We start from the raw sequence: 27,368 nt of genomic DNA on the forward strand, positions 1-27,368 counted from the left end.
TCGCTCGAGTGGAAAATATTTCAACTTGAACGAGAAATTCGCCAGGCAAGATGGAGAAATAGGTATATCTTAACAATGAATATGAAATGAACTGCTATGAATGCTCTGTGGCATATAGATATTGATTAGGTTACATTTAGAAATAGTCTAGTTTTTGTAAATGACAACAATGCCACTGTCGAGACCAAACACACTAGCAGTCTCGACTCTCCACGCCAGTCTAGTTTAGTTAGTTTCTTTATTAGTTGTCATACAAAAATACAGAATACTTTTATATGAAATGCTTGTTCCTGTTCTGCTCCTGAGAGTGTGCTAGATAAAAATAAATAGATAAGTAAAAATAGAAGTTAAAAGTACGTAACAAGTCTAGCTAGCTATCAGCTGTCAAACCGATGAGATTAAAGCAAGGCGATATTGCCCTTTGTGTATCTGAACGTACAGTTAGTGTGTACAGTGGCCTGACAGTGTGCTGTAGAGAGTAGTGTTTTTCACACCTCTGGAAAGTGCGACGCAGTGCTGGTTGCCACACATGACTTGAGAGATGCGGTGTTCACACAGCTTTTTAATCAATCTGTACAAAACAAGAAACACGTTGTGAGGGAAGAACATTCACAATATGGCTTTGTGGGTATTTATTGGGTGCGCTGCGGCAACGAAACCTTGACTGACAGGAAGCAATATTCACAAAAAATTAGGGCCAGGCAATATGGGGGGGATATATATACATACACACACATACAGTATATCATATTAACTCATTCAACGCCAGACCCGATTCAACGCCAGACCCGATAATAGTCGGGTTAACTCGCCGACCATTCAGCGCCAATCACGAGTATAGTCGGGTTTTAATCGTTATTTCTTTTATTAGCGATATCCATTCATTTTCATCCATCCAGCCTGATGTTATCATTGGGAATGGGTCTGAGCTCGCAAAAGGGCAAATACCGCCGCCTACGCCTTCCAGCTGGTATTGCACCCTATTATAAATGGTGTAGTTTATTTTCTGGGACGATCCGAGGCGTGCGGGCGGGGTTTAAATACTCAGGCAAGGTAGGCCTATACAACGATGGCATGGAACAGTAACCCCGCCCGCCCATGTGTAACGCTCGGTAATGTGGGACGGACCTCCACGAGCAGTATTTGGAATGGCGATCAGATAATTGGATTATTTACATTACATTACATCAGATACCAGGTAAGGACTCTATATATAAAATCTTGCATTGATCTGAAATTTCTTTCTACCACGATCGCGGCTGTCTGTGTGTGGCTATGTGCCGTTGGGTGCAGGAGGGGACTGGGGGAGCCTCGCGCTACGAGGCCCTTTTCCTTCTTGCATGAGGAAGGATAATAACGATGATCTAGCGTTGATTTCAGGATGATTCGATAATCAGGCGAAAAATTTCGTGTTTAGTGTATTCCACTAAAGGGCTATTATCGCGTCTTTTCCTGGGATTACTACGAATCACCAAAACTATTCATATTCAAAACGGTATAAAACGGAAATGTACGGATGAAAAAACTATCCGTTTTGTACATCTTGACTGGAAGCAACTCACTGATAATCGACAGGTGTATTAGACCCATAGCTATAATTTAAGATATATTTTTAAGCACTCGCAAATCTCGCAGTCCCCCCATTGATTAAAGCAGTGGCGTTCTAGCGCCCTCTTGCGTATTAAACGTTGGCGCAGAATGAGTTAAGGATGACTTTTTTTCTATATCAATATTATAAAAAATCATCATATTGGACTAAATGGTCAGATAACAGAATTGTGTTCCACAATTCACAAAATTAAGAAGAAAACATAAAGACAATAAATTATAAATATTGATATGTTGCCTGCCAACAACGATTATATACGTGTTTGTCCGCCAATCGTTGAATGCCAACCACGTATATATACGTTATTTGATCGTTATTTATTTTATTCGCTATTTCCATTCGTTATCCATCCAGGCAGCCTGTGTTACCATAGGGAATGAGTCTGAGATCACAAAAGTTCAATACCGCCGCCTGGTGGTATGCGGCCGATGTTGCACTTCCTTTGAGACTCTGTATGGGGCTGTGCGTCGATGAAATTCCTCCGGGTGGACATTTCTAGTAACCTGGAGCAATGGCTTTACCCGCTCACATTGAATAGGTTTCGGGACCCCCGATTCATTATGCTGTGGTGGGTTATGTCGTGAGCCAAATGGACATACGATGTACCAGATGGCAATCAAATAATTGGAATATTCTTCTTGGAATCCCACCGGACACAGGTAAGAGCAATTTAACGTAAATTTCAGCTTGATTATGCCTTGTTTTCATAGCCATCGCCCTGATCAGTGTATGGGGTTGTACTAACGAATGCCGTTATTGACAATCAATTCATCAGAAACGACCCCCCCCTTTCATGCATTCATGATGGAACATAATACCGATCATATGCATTTGAATTTTTAAGTGTAGCCTGTGTAGGGACGAAACGCGAATGGATTTAATATAACACATATCGGGCTATTACTAGCCTCCTAGGAATTACCCTAAACCGCTCTATAAACCATACTTATATTCACCACGGTATAAAACGGGAATGCATGGATGGAAAAATTATTTCTTTTCCACATCTTGAACGATAGACACTCGAGTATAGTATTGCATCCATAGCTATAATATAGAATATAGTTATAGCCGGTGCGGCTGATTGGCGCAGTGGGCAAGGCGCTCGCCTCTAACACAGGAGATGCTGGGTTCGAGCCCAGCGTTGCTACCGGCTGGCCGGTCGTTCATACTAACACAATTGGCAAGTGTTAGAGGGTAAGAAAGCCGGGGGGTGGGGATTTGACGTTGTGGACAGCGACTCCTACAGGTCAGTTTGGTGACGCCGGTGCGACGGAAGCAGGAAGTGACGGGGGCAGCGTGAGCCTCCCACGCATTACTCCTCGACACAGAGTTCGAGCTGCTGCGGCGAAAAGATGCGACAGGCTGCCTCCTCGTGTACCGGAGGGGACGCGTGTATGCTTTCCCCAACGCAGTTGTGTTTCCGTGTTTCCGCGTTCCCGTTTTGCGCTCCGATTGGCCAGGTCATGTGACATGTGCGCCAATCGTGGGACAGCAAGTTCTGCGCCTATTTCCGGGTCTAACAGCCTGCAAACTACCTGGGGTTCTATCGCCATGCTCTAAGACAAACTCTAACCTTAACCAACTGCGAAAGAGTGCCTAAGCTTAACCGTCGAAAGAAGGGCAGGCGTTCTATCGCCATGCTCTAAGACAAACTCTAACCTTAACCAACTTCGAACGAGCGCCTAAGCTTTTTTTTTATCCACTTTTTCTCCCATTTTTCTATATTTTCTCCCATCCCAATTTCGTATCATCCAATTCAACCCTCCCCTGTCACGAACGCTGTTTCTTGCCTCCCACAAGCCGGCTGCAATGTGGACTAAGTCATACATAGCACAAGTCCCCTCCGGTACTTGAGGTAACAGCAGTCGCATCTTTTCACCTGCGCAGCTCGATCTCTCAGTGGCGAGGAGTAACGCGTGGGAGGCTCACGCTGCCCCCGACACTTCCTGATTCTACTGCGCAGGCGCACCAACCGACCTGTAGGAGTCGCTGTCCACAACGCCCGATCCCCACCCATCAGTTTCCCACCCCCTAATACGGCCAATGTGTATTAGTATGAACGACCAGCTAAACTGAAAGCAATGTGGAGCGCTGGGCTCGAACAGGCGAGCCCAGCGTCTCCGCATTCATGGCGAGCGCCTTAGCTTAACCAGTGTAGAAACTTGCGGTCCCACGATTGGCGCACATGTCACATGACCAGAAACGCGTGGGCCAATCAGAGACGCGGAAACACAACTGCGTTGGGTAAAGTATTCACGCGGAGAGGACACGTGATGCAAGGCTTCTGTCCTCACTACAACCGACCTGTGGGAGGCATAGTCTAGCAACATTGAAGACAGGGGAGGGAAGAATTGGATATATGAAATTGGGATGAGAGAAAAATAGAAAATGGGGAGAAAAAGGGGATAAAAAAAAAGAATATAGTTATAGCCCTGCAAACAAGGTGACCGACCCCATTGGTTTAATGCGTGGCAGCACATAGCCATATCCCATTTCCAGCATGGCAGTCAATGAGTTAATGGCAATGGCAGTTTGTGGTGTGACAAACAGACAGACATGTGGTGTGTCACATCGATGACTTTTCTCTGTGCGATCACCAATGTATCCTGACCTGTGGTGTCGCAAAGACATGGTTGACTTTATGGATTTTTATGAGGTCATAATGATACAGTATCATAGTATCAGCAACGGTCTCGTGTCATTACTTTATAGTCTAGTCTACGGTATATGATGTGCACCGTCTTTATGCCCCGACGGTTGTGATGTCGTGATTCTGTGAACCTATCCGGTCTATGACGTCAAAACACTTTCCTTTTGTGGCGTTACAATGGAGGTATGTCAGTATGTCTCTTTCTTTGTACATGCTTGGTCATCCTGAACGTTCAGTTGTCTACAACTCCATTAGCTGCTTGTGTGACCGGACTATAAAGGACAAGCAGCACAGACACGGCCTACAGTGCTTCTCCCTGTCCCCATCTGCACCGGTTAAAAGGGGAATTACAACATAATCGACTTTAAAACATCATGACGACATCACACATCTCAAAGCTGCTCTATACGATTGTAACCAAAAACACTTTTTGTTATATTTGTTGAAATGCTATTAGCATCCCGACAGCCCACTGAAATATAAGAGGAATCAAGAAGGAATCCAAAAAAATCGATTGTACCATTCTCCTCTAAAAATAGGTTCAGGAGTTTCAAACAAGTTTCAAGCTCCACTTCCACCTCCAGCAGCTTCCACTGCATAAGAAGCTAAAAAGAAAATGATAAAAAGAAGACGGCTTTTGAAAAGGCCACAACAAAAAAGCAGCTGGATCAAGACAGGGCTGAGACCAGCGTGACCATCGGCACAACCTTTCAGCGATGGCAGCTAAAGCCAGACCTGGAAAGTGATGCGATGGTCGTGGAGTTTCTCTTGGACATGTAATTACTTTGTTCGTTTTGTTTCAGGGGCGGATGTTCTTTTCCTTTCATCTATAACGCTGGGGAGGGGCTTCCCTGTTTCACTCAGAGGGAGGACTGAAGGGAGAGCTGGGGTTCATAAGCTGTTGATTTTCAAATTGGAACTCGCTCCACAATCGTATAGACCAGCTTTAACTCTTTTAACCAATGAATTTGACAGTTTAAAGGTAGCGTAGTCAGTGAGCCACCCATTGTGTTCCTTCAACCATCTATAATTGTGAAATTTTGTGACACGTTTATTATTGACGGCTTCACTGGAATTCTGTTGCTAGGGAACAGTTTGGACCCAAGTGTATTTCCTGTCAACTATCGCATTAGCAAACATTGCAACAGGACATACAATGTTCTCGTTGTCACTTTGAAACAGTCTATCGGTGTGGGGAAAATGTCCATAAAAAGTCTCAGGCAATGTAATTCGATGACCTCATAGAATTAGATTGTCCTTGCTCGTGGCAATGTAGGCCCAAAGCTCAGAGAAACAACAGGAGAAAAAAGATTACTGCCTGCAAGTACATTCTGGTGGAATTCCCCTTTAACCCTTTCACTGCCGCACTACCAAAACGGTTAACCCTTTCACTGCGATAATTCACAGAAGGTTAACCCTTTCACTGCCACACAACAGCCGGTTAATAGTGTGATAGTAAAGGGTTAACCTTCTGTCGTGTGGCAGTGAAAGGGTTAAGAGCCATTCACCGGCAGTCGGGTCACACAAGCAGCTAATGGAGTTGTACACAACTGAACTTGCAGAATGACCAAGCATGCAAAAAGAAAAGATTCATGGCAGTGGTTTCCAAATTGGGGTCCCGGGACCCCCGAGGTTCACAGAGGAGGCTGCAGTGGGAAGATGAGGAACAGTTTCATTTCACGTTTCATTTAATTGACTGGAAGCTACTGACCAACTAACTATATTAATTACCATAAGAAAACATTAAAACCATATTCACACAGTGGCCATTTTGCTCTTATACCATGCTCGGGTTGTGATTCCTATGCACCCTTTTCGCTAGCATGATATAAGAGCAAAATGGCTGCCTTATGAATATGGTCAACGAGAGACGATGTCTCACATCTGTAAATCATAATCTGACAAACTAACTTCTCAGATTGGGGGTCCCTCGGATAAGACTAAACAGGGGTCTGTGCTGCAGGTTTGGGAGCCCATGCTCTCTGTGGTGTTACACTGGTTACCTGGGGATCCTCACAGCCTCCTCTGCGGTGCCCAGGCCCAGCTGGCCCCCCTCGCCGGCCCCCCAGGCGAAAACCTGGCCCTGCTCGCTCACTGCCACGGAGTGGGCCCGGCCACAGGACACCACCGCAATCTTCTGGGTGTCCAGAGCCCCCACCAGCTCTGTAGGGAGGCAGAGGACCACGGGAGGTTAGAGCTGTAAACAATTTCTGTCGTAAATATGTACAGTATATATATATATAATTTAAAAAAATGTATATGACTTCTTTGAATCTGTGGAACATGTTTGTTAAGGGTTAAAGTCTAAGGCCATGTTTAGACGGAGAGAGTCTGAACAGAAACCGCAAAAGTCGACTTGCGGTCTCACTTTTAATGTTGCGTTTAGACTAGTGTTTTGGGATGGAATTCTGCGTGCAGACGAGGCAGTAAAGACTCGAGACGACGGAGCCCTGCTGTCACACGATTGGCGCATATGTCACATGACGTGCTGTGAAGACCCGCCCTAGTCTGCCTCTGATTCGCAGACTGTGGGTGGGGGAATGTGATTGGACCAAAGCAGAGTCACTCACAGACAGTGGCTCCAGTCACTAATAGTTGCGATAGCCGCGGGACAGATTCTTGTGTATTTAAAAGTACTGCCAATGTAGCCTTCAGGTGATCACCATGGATAGAATCAGACATGCTTTGTTTACGCTTCTAGGCTACTGGTGCATGCCTGTGATGTAAGCAGTACGCGCGACGAGAGCCTTGAGAACCCTTTCGTCATAGTTTTATGCGGTTTGACAGTTTAGATAGCGCAAAGGTTTATCGTTTCTAGGAATTCCACCCAGGAAGGTGGTCTCACTTTTTTGCGGTTTCTCCCCGTAAAAACGCTGTTGCCGTATAAACAAAAGGCACATCCGAAAAAATATTTTTGCGGATTCACCTGCTAGCGTTTCCGTCTAAACAGGGCCTAAATATAAATGTGATTTTCTCCAGGGAACCAACAGACAGGACATGCTGACCAACCCTTTCACTGCCATACGACATAAGGTTAACCCTTTCACTGTGACAATACAGAAGGTTAGCCCTTTACTATCACACAACCGATGGCGATGCTCCATCATTAGCATCATTAGCTCCGCATCGCATCCGCGGAGCTAATGATGCTAATGATTGAGCATCGCCGTCGGTTGTGTGATAGTAAAAAGCTAACCTTCTGTCGTGTGGCAGTGAAAGGGTTAAGATACCACAAGTTTTTAAGGTTATTAAAATACCATAGCACAGACATATGAGGTCAGGTGCTATTTTAGGTTACTTTCTTCTTGTGGGTGAGGGAGGGGTCTGGGGCATCACGTCTGGTCTGGATACAGACTCAGAACTCATCTTTCCAGTGAGATCCATCCATTGGTCTCATCTCCTTCATGCTTGGTTTCATGTGGCCCTCTTTGTGATAACAGCATTTCCATACAGAGAATTATTTGTGGCACTAATACACATTGCATCATGTGTACATGACCATGACCGTGTGCATCGTACCCATCCCGGCCTGCCACCGCAGCTACGAGTCACAAAGGTTTATTAAAGTCACTCTACAGTTTTCCTCCTTTGTTTTCAAAGGAAATGCTGTCCACACCAACGGTGTAAAGAAAATGTCTCCGTCCTCAACAACAACAACAACAACAACAACAACAACACAAAAACACTCACATGAACTGACGGGAGACTGCAGGGAGCTCTCCAAAGTCTCCATAGCCCTGATTGCAGAAGTAAATACCCCGCTTTCAAAAATATCTGTATGTGTGGACAGTAGGGATGTGTACCTTTCACATTTGAACCGATACGGTACAGGTACCTGTGAATCGATACCGGTACCCAACGGTACCTTCTTTCGGTACTTTAGTCTCTAAAAATGTAATCTACCTACCTCAGTCGTATAAAAAAAATCCAAACTTCAAATAACTACACTTTTAACCGTTTTCGGCTTGCCATTGCCCCGACTGCTTTGTTGTTGAATCAAGTCAAATCCTAGGTAAGCGTATATTGTGCGTGTGAACGTTGACATGAAAAGAAAGAAGGTTAAAGGGGAACTATCTTATAAATGGCATTTGAGTGTTTAGCATTGTTTCCTAGCTATGTGAACTTATATTAATATGATCTATGTCTCTAATTCTCATATTGGCGCATTCTTCCAATTCTCCTCTCACAATATTCACCCTCACTGAAAATGTGCTGATTTGTGATGTCAGAGAGACACCGCTGCATGATAATGTGGCTGTGTGGCATCAGGTATATGATGAGCTGCACACAGTGGTTGGAGCCCAGGCTCAAAACGGCTTAAGATCTTGAGGTAGAAAAATGCTGTTTTTGAGTACTTTATTAGAAATAAAAAGCAATGAATAAAAAAAATAAAAAAATTACAGAGGTGTTCCATAGACTCACAGGAATTGTGTAAAAGTGCCCAAATAGTGAAAGAAATAGTAAAATAGTTCCCCTTTAAAAAAAAAAGCCAAATTTATTTTTTTTTACTTTTTTTGGTATCTCACGTGAATCGATACTCGGTAGTACCGACCTGTTTCGGTAAGTACCTTTAAAAGTACCGAATTCGGTACCCATCCCTAGTGGACAGGGCCATTAGTCGTGATGTTAGCGTTTTCCATAAGATCTGGTTTCACCCGTCCACAGGGGGGGGGGGGGGGGCGCCAATAATCTAGCGTTGATTTCAGGATGATTAGATAATCAGCCACAAAATGACAACGTGATAACTGGATTACACTAAAATGCCTTTTTCTCGTCCTTCATGGGATTTACTCAGAATCCCCCAAACCATACTCCTGTTCAAAACGGAAATGTACGGATAAAAAAATAATCTGTTTTTGCATGTTGACCAGAAGCGGTGCTGTGCTGCGCGCACTCTGCCGGAATCCATATTTGTGTGTGCGCACGTGCCGCCGGAATCCATATTAGCGCACGCTGCCGGCGGAGAAATAACTTAAAACTACCTTAGAATTGTTCGAGATAGGTTATTCATGTTCATGGAGTCATGTGCGTGTGAATTTGCTAGGATATTTTTGGTGTGTCTGCACACACTAGAAGTGCTCTGGAGGCCCAGGTAGCTGCACATTTGTACACTGCAAAAAAAGAAATCTTATCAAGTGAAAATATCTTGTCCAAAATAAGTCCAATATTGAGTAGAATTATCTTGAATTATCTTATTCCACAGATAATTTTGCTTATTTCTTTCTTGATTTGTCAATTTAATCTTGTTTTAAGAAAATGTTAATCTTGTTTTAATTGACCAAAATCTGAAAAAAGCTAAATTATCTGCCAGTGGGAAAAGATAATTCAAGATAATTCTACTCAATATAGACTTATTGTACCAAATACAAGATATGTTCACTTGATAAGATACATTTTTAGATCATTTTTAGAATGAATGCATATAAGGGAAACACAGATCCATAGCTATAATATAAAATATACCGTAATTTGCACACTATAAGCCGCACCTGAATATAAGCCGCAGCAGCTAAATTGAATGATGTGTACATATATAAGCCGCACTGGACTATAAGCCGCAGGTGTTTTAATGTTTAATTACCATATGTAATTAGCATTGGGACACAATACTGTCGGACAAATAACAAGAATTAACTAATTTACAAGTTGTATTAAGTTTAGCAAATAAGGGAACAGATAAATAACATTTCAATGCAGTCAAAAAAGCAATATTTAGATTTTTACATTTTCGGGTTTGGTCACGTCGAGTCACATACAGTATAAGCCGCACCGCTATATAAGCCGCAGGGTCGGAAAAAAGGGGGGGAAAGGCGCGGCTTATAGTAAGAAAATTACGGTAGTTTTAGGACTCGCAAGTTTGGCATTCTAAAACTATATCCATTGAATAATGCACTGGCGCTGAAGGCCATCAAATGCAAGGACTTTCAAATAACGTAATAACGAATGCCGTTATTGGTAATCAATAATCAGAAACGACTTCCCCCGCCCCCTTTCATGAATTCATGATGGAACATAATACCGATCATAAGCATTTGGATTTTTAACTCTAGCTTGTGTAGGGACGAAACGCCAATCGATTTAACGTCATTAGATTAGCGCCTTATAAATAGCTTTGCAGGAATTATCCCAGATCATTCCGATATAACATTCATATTCATCACGGTATAAAACGGGAACATTAAAAAATCATTTCTTTATGGCATATTGAACAGATGGTTCATACTGTCAATTGACAATGACATTGGATGCATAGCTATAATATAAAATATAGATTTAGCTCTACAAACGTGATGCACAATGAACGTTTGTTATGGGAACGCTGGCCTTCCTAGAATGGGGCCCATCTAATGGCTGGCCGTGAATGTGTTAAGCACCTTTGTAACTGAGGGGTACAATTCCCTGACTGTATTGATAAGTATGGTATTATTAAACCACTACCTCTTGTACTTTAACTTCTGGCCATCCAGTACATGATATAGATATGATGAACACTTTCCCACCTGATGAAACGAAGTCCACACAAATGTACAAATCGAATATTTTATATAGCAAAGGGTATATACAACGTTCACTTGATGACATTTATGATTTGAAATGCACTTGTATGGCAAATGAGTATTCGTAGGTAAATCAACATTGAATGTCCAATCTCTGGTTACGCAGGGAGTAAGTATACAACCCGGTTCTTTAGGGAACTATAGCGATGGTACTTAAATGATTATAGCTGGATACACTAAGGGGGGGGGGGGGTCCCGCTGGTTGTAAGACAGTAGGAGGGGGGGTTAGAAGAGCCGCTGGCGGTATCCCATCTGGCCGACGATTTCTTGGGAGAATTCAGAGTCCTGAACACGATGCCCACAGAACCTCGGTCCGCAGATGAATACAGCTGGACCCTCTGGTGGACGGTAGCTGCCGGTCCACAGATGAAGAGACGTGAGGCGACCTCACTCGGGGTAGAGCGCCGTCTCACCTGGACTCCTCTCCGGGGGGTAGTTCCAACACTCAGCAGTGTTGGCCGTTATCCATGGAATAATCAAAGCACCCAAAGCATGTAGATAATCCAAGCCGTGGAAGGCTCGCCGTCGTCCGGGTAAAGTAATCCAATGTACAGGTCCACTCGTCCTGGCCCGGAGCTCCTCGGATGCAAGCACCACAAGTGGTCTGCCCAGCCTGGTTAAGACTCCAGATAACGTCAGGAACGATGGGGGTGCTGCTCACTTTATAACTCTAACCGAACGATGCACCATACATAATAGACTATTATTAGCTTAATAGAAATACGTCCAACTCGACGGTATAGTGCCAAACTATGACAATTCAACTATTAATCCACACGATATCTCAATGCCTATTCTGAGGCCAAGTAGGCCTTACTGCACCACACGTGCGTCGTGGGTGAGGCTTCGCGTCTGTTACTAGGTTGGAGGGTAAAGAACTAATGGACTAAAAGAAAGTTCTACTTTACTTGCGCCATATATATATGCGCTGTGAACAAATAGTACCATTCGTATTTCGCCAGACGTATTCCTACGCGGAACCGGGCTTGCCACGACATGTTGGTCGGCACGATTGAACTTGAACCTAGGGGTATGGCTGCTGGCGCCAGGTTCTCGTCCAATGGTAGAATGAAACTATTATGGGCTGTTTAGTAGACTAAAGGGATATTCAGTGCATATTGTACAAGGAATATACAGGGGATATCAAACGATATACAAATACTATTAAATATATATCCATAAATAAATATATATATTCGGTTTAATCTGATCCTTCACAACAACCTTGTTAAAAAAGATTTGCTGTGAACCTCTCTAACCTCAGCTATTTATTTGTAATAATAACTAGTGCATTCATTGCCCATTCAAGGCATGGCCGTTCAGAGTGAGCCGACGGCTCTGCCCTCGGTAACCATACTAACCATAGTATGGATCCTTGCAGCGTCCTCGAGAACCGCTCCCCCGATCGACTTCATACTCAACACCATGCTCTTCCTCTGCAATACGCATACCAAGTGTGAAGTCAATCGGATGAACGGTTCTCGAGATATGCCAAGGACAGTCAGACACAGACACAGACGGACAGGCTGTTTTCAAGGAATTCCAGGCCTTGACTTTTTTTTCAAGCACTTTAAGCACTTCAAGGACCTTGTGCGAACCCTGCATACTTTAACACCCGGTGTATTATGATGCAGGGAGTGCAAATGCGCTTTGTAAAAAGAAACACATTGGTTTAGTCAGGGCTTGACATTAACTTTTTGATATTTTACTTGTCCGAAAGCTAAATTTACTTGTCCGAAAAGTACTTGTGAAAATAAAGGCCTATTCAAAAAATTATAAAACCGACAAGAGATTGACAATTATTATGATTTAATAACTTACACAGTGTGTGTGCATTTGTGTGTGTGGGGTATATATATACTTTATGATCAGTCCTCCAGCTCATCTTCACTCCCCATCAGCACCAGCTCATCTTTCTCATCTCCCCTCTCTCTTAAACCCTGGTCTACGCCTATAGTTGTATAGTTGTTATTACGGTATAGTTATTATTGCCATAAATAACACCATTCAAATAAATAATTGTATTTTTTATTTGAAATAATTTCTTTTAACAATAGGCACATTAGATCAACAGGTAACAACAAAACAACCAACTATTAAACATTCTATTAAACATTCTGATATTTTCGCGGGTCTCGTGCCACTGTCAGTGTCAACTAAGCGAGCACTCAGAAGACGCTCGCCGTTTGTCCGGGACAAGTAATATTGACGTACAGAGATTGAGAGTTTCCAGTGTGACACTGTGAGACAGGCACTTTCTGATCAGATGGAATAACGTTACTATTCGTTTGGGGAATATATATATATATATATATATATATTCCCCAAACGAATAGTAAAATAAATGGTTGGACAAGCATAATACAATTTAACTTGTCCGACTGGACAAGTAAAAAAAAAAAAAAAAATATATATATATATATATATATATATATATATATATATATATTTTTTTTTTTTTTTTTACTTGTCCAGTCGGACAAGTTAAATTGTATTATGCTTGTCCAACCATTTATTTTACTTGTCCCGGACAATAGGACAAGCCTTAATGTCAAGCCTAGTCGTCTCACACTGTGGCTTAGTCTAGATAGATCGTACACTTCCCAATCATTACAGTTGTTACATACTGTATCTATAGGTAGTGGTGGAAGAAGTACACAGTTCCTTTACTTAAGTAAAAGTAGAAATACTCAGATAAATGAGTACTCTGGTAAAAGTTAAAGTCGTCCATTAAAATTCTACTTAAGTAGAGAAGTATTTGCTATTGAACGTACTTGATGACGAAGATGATGAATAGTTTATTTTCGGTCTTTGTTTACAGATCAATCAAAAACACACTTGTGTGGACATTCAAAAGAAAAAAAAATAATAATAATAATAAATAATCACAAATGTACATATTCAAAGTAAGCTCACACACAAAATCCAAACTCAATGACCGAAAAAATGAATAGGCTGAAGCACATGCTTATTTTTGCCTATCCTTTACAATAAATATAATTTAAATATAAGAAAGAAAAACTTTAAATATGCTGCAAGATATAAAAAAAAAGCTTTTTTTAAGAAAAAATAAACAAATGTTTGATGTTTTACTCAAAACTGTACTCTTGAATTATTTGATCCTTTAGGGCCTTTTTAAATCTCCCCTGAGAAGTACACAACTTCAACCTGTCACTAAGGCTATTCCACAATTTAACTCCCCAAATTGAAACACATCTAGCTTTTACATTAGTTCTTATCTTTTTACATGTTTTAAAGGAAAACTCCAACATTTTGGGAAATTAGCTTATTTAACATCTCCGTTAGCGTAGCTTAGCTTCATCACTGGAAGTGGGGGAGGACAATAGCCTGATGTTCTCTTACAGTGTATACAGTCACCAAAAACACTCCAAAACGTTCATGTAAACATGTTGTGACCTGTGTATTTACCACGTGGAGAAATACAAAATAATTGAATTAGACAATTACGTTTTCTAAGCAAATATACTCTGAACAATTTTTTGCCTAAGCACTCGTCTCTGCGCGCAGCCAGTGATTTCTACGTGAAGCCGTGTTTGTGGACATTCTCATTCATTCAAAGGATCCGAACCGATTGAAGTTTATGGATACCATTAGAGCTGCCGCAATTACCGCATTACCGCGGTATCGCTGTTACATCACGGCCACCGCAGAGTAGGCTGAATACCGTGTCACCGCTGTTTTTTTATAATAATAATAATAAATTACCCTCCTCTCGTTGGGCTTGCGGCTCTGCAGATATACCCTACTCCTCCATCGAGGTTCCAAGCGACCCTATTGGGTACCAGAAAAGTCACGTGAAACATTGCAGACCACTGATTGGTCAGAAGAGAGACGCGTCACACGTTTTTTACGTCCTGAATGTCAGCTCATCACAACACGGCTAATAACGTTAGCTTTAACTCTCCGCCGGAGTGGACTACCATCGCTCTTCAGGAGTACTAAACGAGACATAATGATTTTACTGTCTGCAACGAATGTTATAATAAAAGCCCTTCGTTCTATACACTTGTCTGATTGAAAACTTTATTAACAGACCGCAGAATGGGACAACTCAGCACGCTCTGAGCAAAGAAAGGAACTGAGATATGAATAGAGTATTGCTTGCCTTGATATGGTCCGGTAAATACGCTGATGTTATTGAACGTATAACTATATAATGTTAATGCCACCAAACGAATGCCTTTATTATAAAGTAGTAACTTTATAGTAATAATAATAAGAAAGGGTCGGGGGGGTTAGGGGTAACCACCCCTGCCCGCGACACCGAGTGAACTGCGCACGACCAGAGGGGAAACTTCGAATCCGTGTTTCACTTTCAATAACTAATGCGTGCTTGCCGAATCCCAAACAATATTCATGCTGCAAAGTCATCCTCTAAAGATAGACATTTAGACTAGAGGCAGGCTATATGCTATAAAGAGTAGACTACTACTAAAAAAAAAATGCATTCAAACTTTTTTTTTTAAATTTTTTGTGTGCGTGCGGTAATAACCGCGGCGGTAGGAAATATTTTGCAAATGTGTGCGGTAAGGAAAACATCAATACCGCGGCAGCTCTAGATACCATGACTTAAAATCCTCTTACCTTGACGATTAAAAGCCTCCCCAATTTAGAAAACAGTAATCCAATGGCTGGTATTGATAATATAATACTAACTACTGCACGTAGCTAACCGGAGCTAACACAGAACCAGACGGTCAGTAAAGCAAATATAATGACTTCCTTTCTGGGGTTTTCAAAATAAAAGTGCGACGTTTATAGCAGCGGAAAACGTTTATTTTGTACATTATCTAACGTTAACACGAACCTAAACTAACTTTAGGTTAGTTGTAACGTTAGTTTAGGTTCGTGTTTTTTTTTTTTAACAAATGTTTTTTATTTTCCCTTTTTTAACATAAAACTAGACAAACAATACAGTAACAGTAAAAAATCTATGATAAATCACAGGACAATGACAGAGATAATAATAACCATAATGACAGTCCAGTAATTAAATCAAAATAAATGTAGATTAAAAGACATAAAAATAATAAATACAATACAATACTATATACATGTGCTCTTGCTCGCTCTTCCTCACTCTTTCCTTCCCCTTCCCTCCCCCTCCACCCCCCCCCCCCCCCCCCTCAGGACCCCCTCTTGGACTATACATCCATTATTCCATTTAACATCAGAAATTACAAGTTCATATGCTTCCCTTTATCTTCTCCACCACAGCTAACCATATTGCTATACTGGCTTCATTAACACTTAAAATTTGTGCAGTAGATATCTCTAGATAAATCACATTGAGATAGGTAAGAACCCATACCTTCCGGCACATTTTATCCGGTTGAATCCATCGTGACGCTATCAACTTTTTGGCTGCCGTAAGACCGGACAAAATTAGTCTTTTTACATATACAGAGGTTGATAACTGAGAAACATCATTCAACAACAATACAGAAGGCAGTATAGGTATGGTCAGAGATAAAAATTCTGATAATTGAGTGGTTACTTTTTCCCAGAATATCTTAACAGGAGGGCATTCCCAATACATATGCCCCATTAGGTGCAAACGTCTAGGAGTCAGGTAAATCCTATGAACAAAGTTAAGGTTAATCTGTTGGTGATCTGGGTTACGTGATGATAGCCGTACGTTTGCCCAGACTTCATCCCAATCAAAATCTACTTCCAAGTTTGGGATATCCTTCCTCCAAACCGAGTCTAGGGGAAGGATTTCATATGAGGACGTAAGTAAGTGACGATAAAAGTCAGAGACGAAGCCTCTCGATGTCTCCTTTTCATAAAAGAATTTGTAAAATCTGTGGTGCTCAAGTGGAATCTTTAATGGGACTCCGTGAGCCTTTAAAGCTGCTCTAAATTGTAGATAGAAAAAATAAGTGGAGCTGGTGAGGTTAAATTTGTTAAATATATCTTGATAACTGCAGAAACCATGGTCATCATACATATAATCCCCTATTCCCACTCCCCTCCCCCCCTTTAAAGTACACAACCAGTATACCCATATCGAGCAATTCAACCTTAACTCCCCTATGCAAATTGCCATAGGGTCTAAAACTATCAATTCTACCATTAGTAGATTATCATCAGTGGCTTGGCCACTCTCCCGTTAAATAAAAAGGAGATATAAAAATAAAATATGCCTCAAAGATTAGAGTACATTCACTTAAACCTTATACGAACTTGGCTAAGTTTAAACACACCGTAGAAATAGAAAGGAAAGGCATTGGAACTAAATAAAAGAAGCCTCAAAGAGTAGAGTACATTTACTTAAACCTTAAAAGAACTTTGCTAAGTTTAAACACCTAGAAGAAATAGAAAGGAAAGGCAATGGAGCTATTGCAAAAAAAAAAAAAAAAAAGAGGTTTAAATACGTATATGCAGTACGTCCACCAGGCCAGGGGTGGGCGATGTTCCGCTGTGAGACTGTTGTTTCCTCCGGAGGTGATCTATGCCGTGTGTGTAGTCACAAAACGCATGTTAAAGTTCTAGAATATTCTATTTCATTTAAAAAAAAATTGAACAAATGTTTATTTTATTTTATATATTTTTTTGACATGACATACAAACCTTTACAGTAGAAATCCACTATAAAACACATACATGCTCTTACTCGTTCTTCCCTCCCCACCGGACCCCCCTTGAATACATCCATTATTCCGTTTGATACCAAGGATTAATAGTTCATATAATGTTTTATCCTCTCCACCACCCCTAACCAGATTTCTATGCTGGCTTCATTAATACCTAGAATTTGTGCGGTAGATATCTCCAGGTAAATCACATCAAGATATGTAAGAATCCATACCCTCCGGCACATTTTCTCAGGTTGAATCCAGCGTGATGTGTGGTTATTTCTTCCCAAAATATCTTAACAGGCGGACATTCCTGTACCATCATCACCGTTTGTACATAAGGAACATCGAGAGTCTTGTTTAAGCCCCATACGGTTCAATCGAATAGGAGTTAGGTAAGTCCTTTTTTTGTATCCACTTTTTCTACCATTTTCTATATATTTTTCTCCCATCCCAATTTCGTATCATCCAATTCAACCCTCCCCTGTCACGAACGCCGTTTCTTGCCTCCCACAAGCCGGCTGCAATGTGGACTAAGTCATACATAGCACAAGTCCCCTCCGGTACTTGAGGTAACAGCAGTCGCATCTTTTCACCTGCGCAGCTCGATCTCTCAGTGGCGAGGAGTAACGCGTGGGAGGCTCAGGCTGCCCCCGACACTTCCTGATTCTACTGCGTAGGCGCACCAACCGACCTGTAGGAGTCGCTGTCCACAACGCCCGATCCCCACCCATCAGTTTCCCACCCCCTAATACGGCCAATGTGTATTAGTATGAACGACCAGCTAAACTGAAAGCAATGTGGAACTGGTGAGGTTAAATTTGTTAAATATATCTTGATAGCTACAGAAACCCTGTTCATTGAAGATATCTCCCAATGTATGTATGCCATTCTTTTCCCATTTGGTTTTGTGTTAACGTTAGATAATGTACAAAATAAACGTTTTCCGCTGCTATAAACGTCGCACTTTTATTTTGAAAACCCCAGAAAGGAAGTCATTATATTTGCTTTACTGACCGTCGGTTCTGTGTTAGCTCCGGTTAGCTACGTGCAGTAGTTAGTATTATATTATCAATACCAGCCATTGGATTACTGTTTTCTAAATTGGGGAGGCTTTTAATCGTCAAGGTAAGAGGATTTTAAGTCATGGTATCCATAAACTTCAAATCGGTTCGGATCCTTTAAATTAATGAGAATGTCCACAAACACGGCTTCACGTAGAAATCACTGGCTGCTCGCAGAGACGAGTGCTTAGGCAAATAATAGTTCAGAGTATATTTTCTTAGAAAACGTAATTGTCTAATTCAATTATTTTTTATTTCTCCACGTGGTAAATACACAGGTCACAACATGTTTACATGAACGTTTGAGTTGTATTTGGAGTGTATTTGGTGACTGTATACACTGTAAGGGAACGTCAGGCTATTGTCCTCCCCCACTTCCAGTGATGAAGCTAAGCTACGCTAACGGAGCGACTGTTCCCAAAGCTAAATGCACGCACAGAGACAAAAAAGGTATGCATCTTCTTGTCCAACTCCAGGAAAGATGTTAAATAAGCTAATTTCCCAAAATGTTGGAGTTTTCCTTTAAGAATACACAGAATACTTTAAGTATCTAAAGTAAAAGTACACATTATACAATGGCATGCAAATTTCTTGATTCTGATTGGCTGAAACAGTCAAGTTAGACGTGGTTATAGGGCGGCTATGTGGCGTAGTGGGCAAGGCGCTCGCCACGAAATGCTGGAGACGCTGGGCTGGTCAGTTCGAGCCCAGCGCTCCACATTTGCTTTCAGTTTAGCTGGTCGTCCGTACTAATACACATTGGCCGTATTAGGGGGTGGGAAACTGATGGGTGGGGATCGGGCGTTGTGGACAGCGACTCCTACAGGTTGGTTGGTGCGCCTGCGCAGTAGAATCAGGAAGTGTCGGGGGCAGCGTGAGCCTCCCACGCCTTACTCCTCGCCACTGAGAGATCGAGCTGCGCAGGTGAAAAGATGCGACTGCTGTTACCTCAAGTACCGGAGGGGACTTGTGCTATGTATGACTTAGTCCACATTGCAGCCGGCTTGTGGGAGGCAAGAAACAGCGTCCGTGACAGGGGAGGGTTGAATTGGATGATACGAAATTGGGATGGGAGAAAATATAGAAAATGGGAGAAAAAGTGGATCAAAAAAAAAAGTTAGACGTGGTTATTTCTCATAACACACGCTCGTGATCCCAGAACCCGCCCACAACCTAATTACAATCACTCCGCCAGTTCGAGTTTTTAGGAAAAACCAAGATGGCGGACAATAATATTTAGGAATGGATGTGTTGATAGCGTCATAACGACTCATTCAAAAATGATTCTGTCACAATGTTGGATTATGTAATTGGTGGGTCATGAGTCATTGTGAACCAAAATATAAATCACGGGAAGTCTGTTGTTAGATGCCATTCGTCAAAAGGACACTCATTTCACTGTTAATAAAATGTTCAAGCAATCAATCAATCAAACCAATAACACACGCTCACTTCACTGTTAGATGGCATGCTTTGAAGCAGCTCGGAGGTGCATGCCATCTAAGAATGAAGTGAGCGTGTGTTATTGGAATGATTGAAATTTTTATTAATGTCCGCCTTGTTTCGAACTGGTTATGCTTAGGCCCTCTTTCGAAGTCGGTTATGCTTAGAGTTTATCTTTAGAGCAGGGCGATAGACCACCAGCCCTGATTCCAAACTCTAAGCATAACCAACTTCGAAAGAGGGCGACTTCGAAAGAGGGCCTAAGCATAACCAGTTCGAAACAATGCGGACATTAATACAATTTTCAATCAATCAATCAATCAATCCAATAACACACGCTCACTTAAAACAGCGCACCTCCGAGCTGCTTCTATAGAAAGTAGGTTAAAAAAAAACTACTAGGTTCCAAGAAAGATTTGTAAGCACTGTCTATCTGTAATAAAATGTTCAATCAATCCGATAACACACGCTCACTTCATTCTTAGATGGAATGCCTTGAAACAGCGCTGCTTCTACACACGGAGGCAACGTCTCTTTTTTTTTTAAACAACTTTTTTTGCGGATGGTTGTCAATAAATCTTCAATTAATGTGTGTTTATTGTATAGCAATAAGGTTGGATGAATGCGCCAATTGTATAAAAGCCATTACACCACGCGCAGTCGTGCGTTATGAGAATTAGACCATGCCTAGGGGGGTCTAACGACCACCCCTAGGCATGGTCTAATTCTCATAACGCACTCCTGCGCGTGATGTAATGCTTAATTCTACATGACGTTTGTGTATCCATTGACCTCTATAGGTTGTGTTAAAGTGGTATTTGGTCCAGTTATGCTGCTCTGATTACGTCCTCTTAGGTTTTGACAGGCTTCAAATTTGAAAGTATATATACTCCATGTGATTCTTCATGCAGTATTCTGGGTTTTGAGTAGGGGGGGGTGGTGCCATCGTCCATCACCCATCATTGTGATGTATTTATTTTGTAATCACTAGTACAGTATATTCTGCAGTTACATCGTTATGACTAGTATTTAAAATATATAGTTATTTTATAATCAGATGATCTGCTTAATGAAGAGGCCTTTAGGCTATAGGGGGGAAGGGAGGAAAGGTGAGGAAAGACCAGGTGAGAAGGTGAGGATGGGCTGTGAATGGACTCAAATGTGCAAAACATATTAATATCCAACAATAATAACCTAATACATAATATAAAAAGTATCCTTTATATGATATCATCACCTATTGCAATGTGTCACTGTGGACATCATCATATGCCAATTCTATAGACATCGCCCAACTCTAGTTTTGAGTGGGTCATTTAAACCATCAAACAGACAGCAAAATTCTACTGACTTAGTTATTAACCATGAAGGGAAGCTAAACACTGGTTCATCTACGAAGACCCACAACATGTTAGAATGGACTTTTGGATCATATCATCTAATGATATGTATCCAGGTTCCTCATTTTAATTATGAATTTGGAAAGACTGCTTTTAGTTTTTGTGCTCCAGATACATACAAAACTACAGTGTCCTAAAAATCACACACGTCATTTTAGAAATATGATCTTAAGCCTTCCCATTTCAGTATACAATCGTTTTAACTTTTATAGATTATTTACACTGTTTCTGTTTGTCTTCTGATGCTTCAGTTTTTTTGCGTGTTTGATAATGGAATGATGCCCTAATGATCGAGAGGGCCTTACAGGCTTTAGAGGCTTTAAAGGTGGCCTTGTTTGCAATGCAATTAATACTCACCGAGTACTGGATGGTGGTTCACCAGTTTCCTGTGTAACACCACAAAGTACCAGAGATATAGAACCTGGTGTCAGAAAGGCATCTCTCTTGTTTGTTCAGGTTGGCATAATTTTATGGGAAAATAGCTTACTCCGATTTAATATGTTTCAACTAACTATAAAAGAAGGAATCTGTCTGTCCGTCTGTGTCTGTGTCTGACTGTCCTTGGCATATCTCGAGAACCGTTCATCCGATTGACTTCACACTTGGTACGTGTGTTGCAGAGGACGCAGAAGAGCATGGTGTTGAGTATGAAGTCGATCGGGGGAGCGGTTCTCGAGGACGCTACAAGGAGCTATACTGTGGTTACCGAGGGCAGAGCGGCTGAGCCGTCTGCCCACTCTGAATGGCCATGCCTTGAATGGGCAATGCACTACTGTAGTTATTATTCAAAATAAATTGCAGAGGTTAGAGAGGTTCAGTATTTGTTTACCATAGTTCCAGATCCCATTGCTTGGCTACACACTGCAGTGTTGAAATGACTCAACAAAAGAAAACTCCACCCACATGACACAAACATGGACTACTATGAGAGCGGTCCTTCCCACTCTCCTAGAAATAGCTACAGTAACACTGCTGGACCGCTGGTCATGCAACACCATTGGCTCCCGATAGATGAACCTACAGAGGCCATTATCCTGCTTCTTTCTAGGCTTTCTTAATCCAAATCCCACCAGAAGAGGGTTTTCTTTTAATACGGGAGAACAAAATGTTAAGAATAGTGAAATGCATTATAGATTTCACCCAAATTGTTTTATTATTACATCATTTCAGATTGTGAAACAACTTCACGCATGTAGCCTACTCTGTGTCGAATAAGATACAGTTTAAATGTTTTTGTTGCACACAATCTTTGTTTTTCTTCTTATTTTTTGCTCATTGTAGGCTACTTGTCAGGCAGGCCTTCAGAGGTCTGTGAGGTTCAGGAAAACAAGGTTCTGATGTACTATCTCTCTGCTCAGTGACCGAGACCTAATCCACCATCATTCATAAAACCATGATTTGCCAAAGAGATTAAATTCCCCTCTGATGTTAAGCCATTTGATTTAGCCTAAGCTCCAGCTCCTAGGGGTGGCCTTCGTAAACAAACATGTCATGTCATCCTCCTCACACGTGCGGAGAGGGCTTCTCTATGGGGGGGATTTCCAATCTTATTCAAAAGGGAATATTCATGTTTAGGGGTCCATCTTAATGACCCCAGCCCCCTCGAAGGACATTCCAAATTCTACGGAGCCTGATTTTGCTCCTCGACAAGTAATTGTCTCAGAATATGAAGTGGTTTCATATTCAATTTACTTGCACTAGTATTGCTTACAAATGTTAACTGGAGACTTACATGTAGTGCCAATTTCATAAGACATCAAAACACTGGCAAGAAAACCTTGACATATATGGTAATCATTAAGATTGTCTGGTAAAAACCTGAAGCCTTCCCTTTAAGAACTTGAAAGTTGGAGTCAATACCCTACTACAATTACAGATAATACAGCACTCATGCCTAAGGAGTGAAATTATCACCAGCCACACACCAAACGCCAGGAAATTTGACCAAAGCTGGTGATTTTTGTCCACTCAATTAGCTGGCCACCAAGTATCAAGTAGTTGGAGGTTCATTTATATCTACTGGTGAAATAATGGTGAAAAAGTGGCTAGTGAATTATTTTTCTTCCTGGCCTGGACATACCAATGTAAAGTGAACCCAGTTCTACTTATCTCGAAGTGTGGCACATTTCAAACCAAATATACCTCACACAAAACTAAAAGCTCACCTGGTGAACCCCCTGGTTTGTCACAGTCTACTTAAAAGCTCACCTGGTGAACCCCCTGGTTTGTCACAGTCCACTAAAAGCTCACCTGGTGAAGCCCCTGGTTTGTCGCGGCCCACTAAAAGCTCACCTGGTGAAGCCCCTGGTTTGTCACGGCCCACTAAAAGCTCACCTGGTGAAGCCCCTGGTTTGTCACAGTCCACTAAAAGCTCACCTGGTGAAGCCCCTGGTTTGTCACGGCCCACTAAAAGCTCACCTGGTGAAGCCCCTGGTTTGTCACGGCCCACTAAAAGCTCACCTGGTGAAGCCCCTGGTTTGTCGCGGCCCACTAAAAGCTCACCTGGTGAAGCCCCTGGTTTGTCACGGCCCACTAAAAGCTCACCTGGTGAAGCCCCTGGTTTGTCGCGGCCCACTAAAAGCTCACCTGGTGAAGCCCCTGGTTTGTCACAGTCCACTAAAAGCTCACCTGGTGAAGCCCCTGGTTTGTCGCGGCCCACTAAAAGCTCACCTGGTGAAGCCCCTGGTTTGTCACGGCCCACTAAAAGCTCACCTGGTGAAGCCCCTGGTTTGTCGCGGCCCACTAAAAGCTCACCTGGTGAAGCCCCTGGTTTGTCGCGGCCCAGCTGTCCACAGTTGTTGGAGCCGCATGTGTACACACTCCCATCGTGCAGCAGGAACAGCGAGTGTTGCCCCCCGCAGGCCACCTCTCGGAGTCCCCTGCCGCAGAACACCTGGCAGTTCCTCGGCTCGTACACGGCGCACCCCTCCTCGCCGATCCCCAACTGACCGTCCACTGCATTCCCCCAACACAGCATGACGGCAAGGGAGAGGGACGGGAGAACGATTCGTAGAGAGAGGGGTGGATGGTCAGACAAAGGAGGGACAAGAGATGTTCAGGCTGGACAGCAGTGCTGCTTTCTCCCCTCGGTGTAAATTCCAACCCTGGAAGAAACAGAGAGTAGATGTCATCGTTCTTCAGGAGGATCACAGTGCTAGTCCTTGCACTCTTATTTGTGAGGTGGGATAGTGTTTTAAGAATGAATCATAGCTGGTCTTAGAAAGGGGGCGTGGCTGTGTGTGTGTGTGTGTGTGTGTGTGTGTGTGTGTGTGTGTGTGTGTGTGTGTGTGTGTGTGTGTGTGTGAGAGAGAGAGAGAGAGTGATGTAAGTCCTGCTACGATAAGGAACAGGCAGCATGTTTAAATAAACCCTGACACTGTAATCCCTGCTTAAGCAGCTCCAAACTGTTCTGTCTTATGGCCAATCCACTCCCAACATGCATGTAACTGACAATTGGCCAAGGTGACTGGCTGAAAGAGTCAGACAGACAGACAGAGAGGTGACCATGGGATGGTTTCTATTCAAACAGATGGGGCGTGACTGACCAGTACAGTACACGACAGTATAGCCTATCTAACTAAATGATACAGCTATGGACTTGTAACTGTTAAATGGCGTGTACCTTTCTTAGCTAATTGACAAGCGAACGAGCTAGGCTAGCTAACTGTTAGATGAGCAGCTATCTATGATCTGACGTTACATGAGTTGTTTGATATTCTGTAGTGTAAGGTCATGGATTTAGCTCGCCGGTTGAGAAGAGAATCGTGCATGATAGTGAAGTAGCGAGGCAACATTATTCTAGAGGTTAGCTAACATACACGTATTACATTGCTAGCCCCTAGTTGGCAACCAGCCTAACTGGCGGTTAGATGGCTAAAAATGCAAGGTTGTTGGAGAACTGGTGGTCGATACACACACACGACTTGATCTGTTAGAAAACGTTAACTTACCTAGCGAGCTAGTGAGTTAAAGCAGACGTTTAGTCCATTTGCTAACAATAAAGCAACAATCGAGCCACTCGGTTTTTTAAATACCAAAAGTGAATCATGTGTAGTTAACGCTAGCATAACGTTAGCTAACGACAGTAATTTAAAAGAAACTGTGTGTACCAGAACAAATGCATTCCGAGATTCATGTGGGGCGTTTCGACGTGGCTATGGTTTCGATGAAGCACACAGCAGAGCAATAACACGGAAGTGATTCAACTGCCTTCGTCACTGAACACGTGACTTTGCTGTCAAAATAGATTGCAATGAATTGCATTTTTATTTGAGGAGATGAATAGAGAAAATGAGAGCGAAGGAGCTCCTAAATAATTAGACCACTTGTCAACAGTTACACTTGGTGTTGCGCTTTGTTGCACTTTTTCTTGTTTTGGTCTGACTGTGTGGATTGGAGTTTAGTCACTTATTATCCTGTGCATTTCTCCAGACCTCTCTTGGTAGAGCCTTCGGTCGCTGTTTGACATTACAGATTCATTGTTATTCATTCATTGACATAAAATAGGCAAAAATGTGGGGCAAATACATATCTGCATAGCGGGTGTACCTAGGTAAACACATTTAGCAGGAATATAATGTGGTAGGCTTCATATTTCTTTATATATTCCAGTAATACAAATTAAATAATAATGTGTGTGTGTGTGTGTGTGTGTGTGTGTGCGCGCGCAGTGCTGGGGAAACTAATTATTAAAAAAAAAAAAAAAAAAAAAACTGAAATAAACAAGAGGCTTTAATTATGGGAGAAAGAGAACATTGTTTACAGTGGCTCCTGCCGCCCTGTCCAATAGTATCCAGCTGCAGCCCTTCAGACCAGCGCTTACAAGCCCCGCACATACAAGCCCCGCACATAGCAACCCCTCGCTTCCATTGGCTGATTTTGGTGACGTGATTTTGGGTCACGTTGCACGTTGCACTGCGGGATTGATTGATTGATTGATTGAAAACTTTATGGTGACGTGATTTTGGGTCACGTTGCACGTTGCACTGCGGGATTGATTGATTGATTGATTGAAAACTTTATTAACAGATTGCCGTATGATTTGGGTCACGTTGCACTGCGGGATTGATTGATTGATTGATTCATTGATTCATTGATTGATTGATTGATTGATTGAAAACTTTATTAACAGATTGATTGATTGATTGAAAACTTTATTAACAGATTGCCGAATGGGTACACGTGACCACAGGCCCTGATTGATTGATTGAAAACTTTATTAACAGATTGTAGAATGGGTACACGTGACCTGACCGATTGATTGATTGATTGATTGATTGATTGATTGATTGAAAACTTTATTAACAGATTGCAGAATGGGTACAGTGACCGATTGATTGATTGATTGATTGATTGATTGATTGATTTATTGATTTATTGATTGATTGATTGAAAACTTTATTAACAGATTGCAGAATGCAGTACAGCTCAATACACACAATTGTTAAGGGGATGCAGACCATGCAGTACTGTTACATTTGTGACATACAGTAAATATATACAAGGGGGAGGGAACTGTACATTTATGATGAATTGAAAATGGGGGACCCTGATGTAAACAAGACGGAAGTCTTTCTCTGGTCTGCATCCCCTTAACAATTGTGTGTATTGAGCTGTACTGCAGATATATTTCAATTGCCTTACTTATTTACATAAGTATTATAGGCCTACAGCAGTATTGTACAGACAGTCTGTGTGAAGTCTGTGTGGTTATCCAGCTGCACAAAGGCAGAGCAAGAGGCTCTACAGAGGGTGGTGAAGGCGGCAGGCAGGATTGTCGGGACTCCTCTATCAAACATCACCTCCGTCTTCACCTCCCGCTGCCTCCACCGCTCCAAGTGTATCATCAAGGACCAGTCTCACCCAGCACATCACCTCTTTCAGCTCCTTCCCTCAGGGAGGAGATACCGGTCCATACATGCCAAGAGTTAAAGATTTAAGAACAGCTTTTTCCCCCAAGCAGTCAGACTGTTAAACGCTCATTGACTGTCCCCTCACGTGCACCATGCACTTACCTGGACTTGATAATCACTGTTACCACTCA

General features: G+C 42.2%; 1 protein-coding gene across 3 annotated transcripts in view; it reads right to left on the minus strand.

Annotated features, from left to right (window-relative positions):
* Nucleotides 1–25,453, minus strand: part of herc3 (HECT and RLD domain containing E3 ubiquitin protein ligase 3) — a 93,431-nt gene extending 67,978 nt beyond the window's left edge. For 2 of the 3 annotated variants that reach the window (XM_084319365.1, XM_084319363.1), the window contains exons 1-4: nt 25,276–25,449; nt 24,080–24,429; nt 6,266–6,425; nt 495–571 (exon numbers count right to left, since the gene is read on the minus strand). In XM_084319365.1, the coding sequence (XP_084175491.1) occupies nt 495–571; nt 6,266–6,425; nt 24,080–24,302 (460 nt within the window). In that variant the 5' untranslated portion in view covers nt 24,303–24,429; nt 25,276–25,449. Of the gene's footprint in view, nt 1–494; nt 572–6,265; nt 6,426–24,079; nt 24,430–25,275 lie in introns of all 3 variants that reach the window. The other variant, XM_084319364.1, reaches the window with a different exon arrangement.
* Nucleotides 25,454–27,368: the final 1,915 nt, after the last annotated feature.

Source organism: Notolepis coatsorum, assembly GCF_963971535.1.
Source record: "Notolepis coatsorum genome assembly, chromosome: 7".
In the NCBI taxonomy this organism is placed as follows: domain Eukaryota; kingdom Metazoa; phylum Chordata; class Actinopteri; order Aulopiformes; family Paralepididae; genus Notolepis; species Notolepis coatsorum.